Raw genomic sequence first — 10,594 nt, 5'->3', positions numbered from 1 at the left:
TTATCTCATTTGACACGAATGGTGATAGTACATGTATTATTTCCGAACCACTGTCTATGTGGAGGAATATGTCTTAGCTTATTATCCCATGATTGCCACAAGTATATTAATGTTTGCCTTAGGATTAATGCTTTTTTCCACAATCTACATTATCACAAGTCTGTGCAACAGGAAAGGGATACGGGGGCGGTCAACTATTTCAGTAAACGAAAAGAAATCCTGCGTGCTAACAGTGATTTTAATAGTCATCTTTCTTCTATCCGAAATACCAAGAGTTTATATAAATACTGCTTTATTTAACACTTTTAAGGATGTTTGCTCCTCAAATTCAAAATAACAAGAAAGTTTTCCTGAGTGTTTTTTTTTAAAGTTCATTCATAGGCAAGTAAAAAAATAAAAAAAAATATATAGGTCCGTGTGCTTATTTTTCCGTACCGCAGCTCTTTATTGTTCATGAAAATGGCTTTTTCATAAATATCAGCCTTTTCCAGAAATCAGTATATGTCCATTAGAAGAAACAAAAAACAATCATTTCAATAAGTATGAACTCTTTTTATTGAAATAATGCTGAAAAACATGTCATTGTTTCATTTTACACAAAAAAAATCGTAAACAAGTCATTTTTCACAGTTATTGACCTGTTTGAATTTATAAAAAACAAGAAAGTACGGGAAAACATATGACATCCAACAAAACTGTTTGAAACATGGTTTAAAAATAACAAGAAATTTACAATAATTTCTGAAATTTTTTATTTGGTTTTAACCTTGAAATTAAAAAAGAAAAAAGTATAGGTCTGTGTGCAAAATTTTGAATTAGAGCCAAAAAATAACAAAAAGTACGGGAAAATGTCTAATTTTTAAATAAATTCTTTCTAAAGTACCTTTTTAACCAATAATAAATATACAATTATTTCAGAAATTGTGTATTACATCATATTCTTGATATTTATAAAGAAAAAAGTATATATCTGTGTGCCTAATTTTGATTTTGAGCCAAAATTTTACAAAAAGTACGGGAAATTGTATATCATTGAACTAAATTCTTTAAAACACACCTTTTATTCAAAGAAGAAATTGAAACTTATTACAGAAATTGTGTATTAACTCTTATTCTCCAATTCTATGGAGAAAAAAAAAAGATTGGTATGGAAAATTTTGAATGATGCCTATCAAAACCTACAATATGAAATGAAAAAGTACGGGAAAATTATAAAAAATTTTCTTTTTCAACTTTTATAAGAATAATCAAAACTCACTTTAGTGAGTAGTAATTCAGAATTTATCCTATATTATATATATATAATAATTAATGTGAACAAAATTTCTTTCAAGTATATTGCCTCATTTCATTATTATAATTCTACTATTATGGTGGTCATAGAGAATTTTTAATTTGATGCCAAATTTACAAATACACAAGTTATTAGTAGATTTCTTAGCATAACATATCAGTATGAGTTAATCTGACTAGTAATTAAACACACCATTCATGTTAAAGCAAGAGTATAACATTGTTCTTCAATAACCATTCCTTGTCAGAAATGCAAATCATCAGGGTATGTTCATAATAATGATTCAACAAATATCAAGAAAGATAACTCTTTGTCAAGTTTGATGTTATTATAAACAAGCAATAACAATTATCTATAGTTATACATATAATTAAGACCCAGCATAGATAACAGTATAAATAAAATCTTGACCCTGATTTAAACAAACACATGTATGCACAGTGACACATAATTTATTTGACATGGGTACAAACACTCTAACTAGGTTGCATAAAATTTTGAACTTGTAATTTTATAAAGAATTCATTACATTCTATTTTGATAACATGCATACTTTTATATTACAAACATGAATATTTAATCAATCTGTAAAAATGGGAGATTTCAGAGTGTTTGTAAAAACTCTGAAACTTTGTTTATAATCTTCTGAGATTTTGTAACCCGTACACCTGATCCAGAGCTCTCTGTGAAAATATCTCGTATCCCTTTTGCTCCATTCCTTGTAAAGGCTAGCTTTAAATGCTTCAAGGAAAGACCACTCTTTGCAACAATTCTTGCCATACCAATAGACAGTATTTTATTGTCAACTAACAATTTCAATGAAGGCAGATTTTTCTGAAGCTCTTTCATAGATAAGTATTTTTCTAATATAAATTTTTTTGACAAGTATGTTTTTTCAAAATGACAATTATCTACAACAGTTTTATTTACAAGTGTATATAGTGCATCTACATCTTCATCAGCTCTGTGAGCATCATAAGTTTGACCCAATAATGTTTGAAATAAATTAGGTTGAGAATAGGAACTTAGGCCTGGATGAGATGATTTAAATAATAATAATGTATCTACAAAACCGGAAATACTGGTCATAAATTTATCAAGTAAGCTACATTTTTCTAAAGCTGTGTATAATACCATACAATCATAATTACATATATTATGGCCTATAATAACATTATTATGTGATTTATCAAGAAAAGAAATGAAATCGTTCAAACACTTTTTGATACCAACAGCTGGCATAACATTTCCTTTAAACAAGAGCTGACCATTCTCAAATGTAATTCCTGTGATTTCAGCGGCCTTCGGTGTCACTTGGCATGATGGTAATACAAATGAATTATACATCTCCTCATCCATTTTGGCAGATAACTGTAATATGTGTGATGTTCTACCTGCAAAGATAAAATATGTTATCATAAACATAGAAAAATTTGTGCTGCATAATAATAATAATGGTATTCAAGCAATAAATGAATGACATGAGATTATAACTTGTATAAATTACTTAGAACAAATCTTTGACATTGTTGACTGTTATAGCAGACCTAAATAATTTATTTCATCTTTCACAAGTTGTTGAAATGCAACAAGACTGATTATTGTTTTTGAGTGCTATCAACAAACAGACTTTCGAAAAGAGTCAACACTACAGAAAATTTGATCTTTGAAGTTGACTCACTAGCTGACCTTGATGGAAAAAAACCTATGGTATTCTATAATAATCTGATACATATAGAATAATAAATATGGCAAAATCTGTATCACATGCTGTATCACCAGGAGGAACCAATATCAATACATAGGGCCAATGGTTATACAGCATGTGATACAGATTTTTACATGTATTGATCTGTTTATCCTACATTTTTATAGAATTGGATTCACAATTAATAACAGATCCATTTCATACATTTCAAACTAAGGGTTTATATTCCCTTTCAATTTGGAACAGGTAATATAGCCCTTAGCTGAAAATGCTACATTATAATCCCTGTCCAGACCTAAAAACATGTACTTATTATACTTACTAAGACCAGTAGCTTCTATGTCAAAATATATTCTAGACAAATTTGGAGGCATGGACTGATTGGTCACTGTTTGAACTGGTGCAGGTATTTCTGTAATATCCTGTTCAATTCCTAGTGCCGTGCTCTCTTCATAACACACCCCTTCTCTTACTTCACAACTTGAAGTATTTTGGTGACTAAAATGAAAGAAATGAATAAATTTATAAAAAAGAAATAAGATAAAATAGATTGATCATTCAAATATCAAATATACAGCAACCATAAGTTGGGTTTCAACTTTTATATGCAGAACCCTTATTTATATTACAAATGGAGAATGTGTCTTATCGATGGTCCAGAGATGTCACCGCTTATAAATATGCATTAGTAAATGTACTAATTATTGACATTTTATATTTTTAAAAAGTTAATGAAACATATTTCTACTGATTTGGTCGAGGAAAACTAATTTAGTTGAGAATGAGGATGACATATTTATCAAATTTTCTATTTTTAACTATATAAATAAGCACTTAGCTCAAGAAAGGTATAAAAGAGACACCACACAATTTCTAACTTGATCTGTGTTTTGTGGTAATATATATATATATATATATTTATAAGCATAATGTGTAAAAATCTCTAACATTTGGATGAGGCAAACTAAAGTTTGAAAACAGTGGTTAAATTCAGCAATTTTTATGTTTATAAAGGGGCATAACTCATGAAGGGTAATATTCATGCCATTGTGTAGAAGTTTCACAACACACTTGGTTGAGGCAAACGAAAGTTAGAGAGAAGTGTTGACCATTTTTTTAAGGACTGGTTATTTTGATTCAGCGTCATGGCTGTCAAGTATAATGTGAGATTCTGTCTCCTGCATTTTTGATGAATTGTGAAATAAAATATTATACCGCTTTGACTTTAACTGGATTCTATGAAGTTTTGCTTTCTTTGTCACTGCTATTGCCTTTCTTTTCTTTGCCTGTAAGTCCCGTAATGTGAACAGTTTTTTTGTGTGGACTCCGGGTGATAGGCCTGCAGATACATTAGCCTGAAAAAAGAAATTTTTATATAAAATAATATGTTTTATCTTCATTTTGTGTCAAATAATTTTGTAAGTAAATGTATTGCAATGCGTATTTGTGTTAATTACTTCTTTTTCATTGAAGTTTATTGACCAACATTTCAAACACTTAGTAAGACTAAGAGTAATAAACTGTCATAATAAATCATGAATGAACAGTTATTTAGAGAATGATCATAAAAAAGAACTTTGATAAAGAAAAAAATATTCCATATCTTTCAACAAGTGATAATGCATGATTTTCAACACATTATAGTTTTAAGCAGTTTCATGTATTTTCAGAAAGAAAAAAAAGCATTTTCTCAAAATGTATTGCTGTATTTAATCATTAGACAAGAACAAAAATATGAAAAAAAAAGTAAACAATTTTCAAGAGCCACTCTTTCAAAGAATCATGCACTTTTGCGTTTGAATTCAATTAGAAATAATGCCAGGCTTTGGAGAGAAAAATGCAATTGAGTATATTCTAAAGAAGTGAAGAGAAGTTGAAAAAATATTTTACAATGAAATGCAATGTATCTTTAATACAGATCTATGACTGTAACAATAACCAATCTAGGGTACATCTAATAAACTTTTTTTTGAATTGTAAATAATTCTAACTTAGCAATCGGGACTGCATGAAACTTAGATAGAGTAACATTTAAATGTAACAATGTCCTTTCTTTCTTTTCTGGACAGTACAAGACTTTGAACAGATGCTAAGTAATGACAAAATGGCCTTATAATTTATGTCATTGAACAGAAGCCAGAAAGAAATTGTACTTCATTTTAATTTTGTAACCAACAGCATGCATTAAAAAAAATCAAAAACAGAATTTTCTTACATCAACTGTGTATATTTGACCTCTATTTTTTTGGACAACACTTGCAGCTATTCTGTAACCTAGGCTTCCTGAGCCACCATAATGTTTTGACTTTGGTGCCTTTGAAGCAACAGTTTTATTGAAACTCTCATTTCCTTGAGTACTTTCTAAGTTAGCCAGTTTGTTTGAATGTTCAGCATAGCTTGAAAATATTTGTTGCAATGATGCCTGTAGTGACTTATCAGATAGTGGTTTGCCATAAGGCAATGACCTGTACTTCATTCCAGTCTCCTCTATAAACCTACACCAATCAGTATGACAGTCACTGTGATCTCCAAATGGATGCTTGGCCAATGCTGGAAGACTCTTACAAATTTTTTCTGGTTGACCTTTTCCTTGAGCCACCAAGAAGTTAAAACATTTAATGACATAATTTATCACTTTTGTTGATAATGATTGATGTTTGTTTTTTAAGTCGTAAAGCTTTTTGCCTAATGTTTTTTTCATGTGATTACTGTCGGACAGCTTTTTTATGTCTTTATCGACGTTAGATCTTATTCTAGCAATTGTGGTTGAGTCTTCATCACCAACAATAGTACAGATGTTAGTACCTTTTAATCTTGCTTCTCTGACTAGGTCTATTACCATATCAGGTTCCATGGCTTTTGCACTCCCACCAAATTTTTTTCTACACTGATGTATTTTTGGTATTTTACCCTTTCGACTGGCTACCTCACATATCCTGCATGTTTTTGACCTCCATTTGTAACCAATTATCTTGCGGGACTTTGATCCTATCATTGAACAATGTCCTGTTAAACAAAAATATTCAAGCTTGATATTCATAACAAAGCCTCAGAAGCATATTTTATATTAAGACAAGAGTGCACACACTGAAATGTCTCGCCTTCTTTACTAATCATTGATATTATGTTGATAGTCCTAAGTATAAAGCTTTATTACAATGGTCACATAAACTTAACATTAACAAAGATAGCTAAACATAGACCAATGAACCATGAAAATGAGGTCAAGGTCAGATGAACCATGCCAGGCAGACATGAACAGCTAACAAAGTTTCCATACAACAAATATAGTTGACCTATTACTTATAGTTTAAGAAAAATAGACCAAAACACAAAAACTTAACACTGTGCAATGAACCGTGCAATTGAGGTCATGGTCAAATAAAACCTGCCGGACTGACATTTAGATCATAATATATTTCCATACACCAAATATATTTGACCTTTGGCATATAATATTAGATAAAAAGACCAAAACTTAAAAACTTAACTTTGACCACTGAACCATGAAAACGAGGTCAAGGTCAGATGACATCTGCCCGCTAGACATGTACACCTTACAATCATTCCATACAACAAATATAGTAGACCTATTGCATAAGGTATGAGAAAAACAGACCAAAACACAAAATCTTAACTATAACCACTGAACCATGCAACTGAGGTCAAGGTCAGATGACACCTGCCAGTTGGACATGTACACCTTCCAGTCCTTCCATACACCAAATATACTATCCCTATTGCTTATAGTATCTGAGATATGGACTTGACCACCAAAACTTAACCTTGTTCACTGATCCATGAAATGAGGTCGAGGTCAATTGAAAACTGTCTGACGGGCATGAGGACCTTGCAAGGTACGCACATACCAAATATAGTTATCCTATTACTTATAATAGAAGAGAATTCAACATTACAAAAATTCTGAACTTTTTTTTCAAGTGGTCACTGAACCATGAAAATGAGGTCAAGGACATGGGACATGTGACTGACTGAAACTTCGTAACATGAGGCATCTATATACAAAGTATGAAGCATCCAGGTCTTTCACCTTCTAAAATATAAACCTTTTAAGAAGTTAGCTAACACCGCCGCCGCTGGATCACTATCCCTATGTAGAGCTTTCTGCAACAAAAGTTGCAGGCTCTTTAAACATAAGATATCTTCTATAATATATCAATCACAAATAAATTCCAAGTTCAAATATTTCTATCGAGCCAAGAAATATTTTAAATAACTAATTTGGAAAATTTTAAGCAAAAAAACTTCAATTTAAATTCTGTAATGTGTCAACATTGGACCCAAAAATTTAAGAACTGGTATAAGGGGGAAACTTTGAAGTAATATATCAATTAAGCTTTCTTTACAGAATATAATCTTCATATTTATGGACTATTCATGGACATCTAAAGGTTATTTTAGAAAACTTATTTAAATATTATTATATTAAAACTAACAAACAATCAAGACTTATTACTAAATCAAATCCACATCTGAAATATGAAAATGAGGGAGTTGTCTCTCTTTGTCAAAATCTAGCTTAATTGATATCACTGGAATGTAGGCATATATGTTCCATTCATGTCTTTTCTTTAAATACTATACATTATATTTCAGGGATAATTTTTGTATATGTAAAAAGTACCTGTGAGGCTATCATATGCCCTGCCACTTCCTCTTTTCTGCCAACCTGCATCTACACATACTGTTATGCTTTCATCTCCACCACATCTAAAATTGAATTAAATTTGTAAATTAAACACTAATCATAATTTGTAGCAATGAATAATTTAATTGATAAGTCCAACATGAAAGTTGACTTTTTGTTATTGTATGTGTTTTTCTAGAAATAGAATGATATGCCCTTCTGAAAAAAAAACAAGTTGCATAGATAAGGGTTTAAATTTACCTTAAGTTAGCCACCATATTGAATCCTTAATTTTGTTTAGTAGATCAGTCCATTTTACAGTGATAATGATTATATTACAATTGATGACAATATTATATCCAATTTTTTAAATTCAAAATTCATTAATGCATGTCTTAGTTTTACTTTAAAATGTCAATAATTAATAAAATAGTTCATTTTGTTTTTGTATAAATCAATAATAACATGTACACACTCTTTAGTCAAAGTCTTTTCCTTTTCTGTCCATTCTACCATTGACTCTTCTGCAAGTGATTCTAACACTTCTCCAACCTCTTTTGATCTTTGGTCAAACATCTTGTGGCTAACTGTTGGCATATTCAAAATGGATAAAAATGCATTCAGTTGATGTTCTCCAAGTCCAATATGTATGGCAGCTAAAAGATACAAAAAATGTTTATTATGATTTAATGATTGCTTACACATTGTTTACATCAGTTAATATATATATACATGTAAGTCCAAAATTGTATTCAACTAAAATTTAATAATAATTTATGCACCAATGTGAAATAAGAATTTGTTGTAAAGCAATTAGTTTTAGTATAATATACACCCTTTGTCAATAACTAGTCTGTGAAACTCAAGATAACAATATGCATGGCCTTTTATAGAAGAGATGTCAGTGTCATAATTGAAAATTTATTGCACACAAATATAAATGGTTAAAATTAGACAATTTTTTTTCAAATATCCAATTATCCTCACAGAAATTTTTCAAATGTATGCCTTTCTGAATAGTGATGCAATTAATTAAACATATATGTGTTGTACATGAGTAAATACAAACAAATGAAATAGAATTAGGTAGATGGTCATTTACATTCTTTATTCTTTTTATGCTGATCAATTATAAAGTTTGTGTCCTTTTATTGAAAATAGTTACAAACTTGATGTCATTTAACTTATATAACTTTCAGAACTTTCCTGTTTGAATGGTTTTACACTAGTAATTTGGTGTGAGCAAAAGCTCCTTGTTGAAGGCCGTACATTGATCCAATAATGGTTTACTTTTATACATGTACAATGTACATTGTTACTTGGATGAAGAGTTGTCTCATTGGCACTCATACCACATCTTCCTATATTCAATTAGGTTTGATGTACATACATGTATATGTATACCCTGCTAACCAGTAAACTGGACCCCTGTTGTGTTCACTTATAGCTACAGTTTAGTGTGTAGATTAATTAGATGAAATGGTGGGCCAGTTTACTGATATTTAACCTGCAATGCCATTATTTTAAGCCCGGTTGAATGGCAAATTAAACAATCTTTAAAGATGTGTATGTGCAAAGTGCAGATTTATAAGCCCCAGAAAATACATTATATAAATATGATAAACCAAGTGATTGGTTAGTCCAAATAACTAAGACGTCTGGCAAGGTTATTTTTTTTTCTGGGACGCCTTCCTGTCCTTCCTGTCGTAGGAAGGCGTCCCAGAAAAAATAAAATAGCCTTGCCAGACGTCAAAATAATTTGGACTTTGGTCCGAAATTAGTCTGAAATTAGTCTGGTACATGTACATGTATGCCCCAATAATTATCAAGATTTATCTGTACATTTGAAGTTTTTTTTCATGAAGTACTAATCATAATATTACCTAGCGCAACTTTACTGTTAATATCCCAAATTCTTCCATGTCTCTTGCCAGTTGGTACATTGTTTAGATGGTTACAATTTCGGTTCATACACATAATTTTCAGAATGGATCCCAAACCACACTCATTTATCTTTACTGCATGTTTTAAATGTAAAGGAAGGCCACACAATTTACAATCAAGATTGTCAGCTAAAACCCCCAACTCAATTACTCTCCTGCCTTTTCTCCACTCATCCGTATCTGGTGTTATATTTATATCATCTTCGTCAATTACTTCCTCATGAATCACGTTTGATATGTCTGGTGTTGTACGAAAATTGGAGGCATACGGATGGTCCAACTCTAAATTCCGACAAAATGTCCGTCTGAGTTGCCCTTTTCTGATAGCTTTAAGTTTCATTTTGTTCCTTGACGAATTAAACCCAGACTTGAGTTTCCCCATTCTTAAAACGATATAAAATTCAAGTATGTAAAATAGTTCTAAAACATGTATAAAAGATAGAAAAAGTATCAAAACGCTATAGAAAGTACGAGTGGCAATCGTCTGCTAAGTGCAACTCCCGTCGGCAATGTAAACAAACAGAAATACCGGAAGTTGCGGAAATGTACGTTTCATTGTCGATTAATTACTTATTTGTCAAAGAAACATTAAGGAAAAATCTGAAAACTAAAATAAAGCATTTATTTCTTTTTTATTACTGAAAAACTATTAATCTTTTTACGACATACTATTTTGCATTTACGGTGCGCCAACTATGCCAAAACCGTGACTAGCGAACATCCTTAAGTCGAACATTGGTCAGAAAGATGATGTATGGAAACAAATCAAAACAACACTGGAAAGGGACTCTTTATTATGCTTCAATTATGAAACAGAGAAGTTTAAGATATCAACAGAACTTAGATTTAACTATTCACTTATATTAGAAATAGAGCAAAAAGAAGAAAGTAATATGTGTGGTCCCTATAACATGACTGGTATTATATCAGTGAGTCATTTAGAATTGTTGTTGGATGTAGTAGAACTTTCTTTCAAAGAAGATACAGATATTATCAACTTA

At 30.7% G+C, this 10,594-nt stretch overlaps 2 protein-coding genes across 2 annotated transcripts; both read right to left on the bottom strand.

The window, feature by feature from the left end:
• Positions 1 to 531: 531 nt before the first annotated feature.
• On the bottom strand, positions 532 to 10,119 carry LOC139485965 (uncharacterized). Its single transcript, XM_071270641.1, has 8 exons — positions 9,534 to 10,119; positions 8,126 to 8,306; positions 7,648 to 7,733; positions 5,808 to 6,008; positions 4,218 to 4,357; positions 3,325 to 3,500; positions 1,583 to 2,688; positions 532 to 1,168 (listed from the first exon to the last, which is right to left on the bottom strand). Exons 1-5 carry the CDS (start codon positions 9,973 to 9,975, stop codon positions 4,353 to 4,355), a joined length of 915 nt encoding a protein of 304 aa, XP_071126742.1. The 5' UTR covers positions 9,976 to 10,119; the 3' UTR covers positions 532 to 1,168; positions 1,583 to 2,688; positions 3,325 to 3,500; positions 4,218 to 4,352.
• LOC139484254 (protein PML-like) lies at positions 1,898 to 4,149 on the bottom strand. The gene is made up of 3 exons (XM_071267989.1): positions 4,067 to 4,149; positions 3,325 to 3,500; positions 1,898 to 2,688 (listed from the first exon to the last, which is right to left on the bottom strand). Exons 1-3 carry the CDS (start codon positions 4,147 to 4,149, stop codon positions 1,898 to 1,900), a joined length of 1,050 nt encoding a protein of 349 aa, XP_071124090.1.
• Positions 10,120 to 10,594: the final 475 nt, after the last annotated feature.

Source organism: Mytilus edulis, chromosome 8 (genome assembly GCF_963676685.1).
Source record: "Mytilus edulis chromosome 8, xbMytEdul2.2, whole genome shotgun sequence".
Classification (NCBI taxonomy): domain Eukaryota; kingdom Metazoa; phylum Mollusca; class Bivalvia; order Mytilida; family Mytilidae; genus Mytilus; species Mytilus edulis.
Note: the sequence above shows the minus strand (reverse complement) of the source record. Positions and strands in the feature narration are given on the sequence as shown.

Coding starts and splice junctions, on each gene's coding strand:
- LOC139484254 (XM_071267989.1), bottom strand. CDS start 4,149: ATGACGCTGAATCAAAATAACCAGTCCTTAAAAAAATGGTCAACACTT. Junction 3,501..4,066: donor TTGCCTCAACCAAGTGTGTT/GTGAAACTTCTA, acceptor CTTTCATTTTAG/TCACCAAAATACTTCAAGTT. Junction 2,689..3,324: donor CATAGAAGCTACTGGTCTTA/GTAAGTATAATA, acceptor TTATCTTTGCAG/GTAGAACATCACACATATTA.
- LOC139485965 (XM_071270641.1), bottom strand. CDS start 9,975: ATGGGGAAACTCAAGTCTGGGTTTAATTCGTCAAGGAACAAAATGAAA. Junction 8,307..9,533: donor TAACAGTAAAGTTGCGCTAG/GTAATATTATGA, acceptor TGTATCTTTTAG/CTGCCATACATATTGGACTT. Junction 7,734..8,125: donor GAAAAGACTTTGACTAAAGA/GTGTGTACATGT, acceptor ATTCAATTTTAG/ATGTGGTGGAGATGAAAGCA.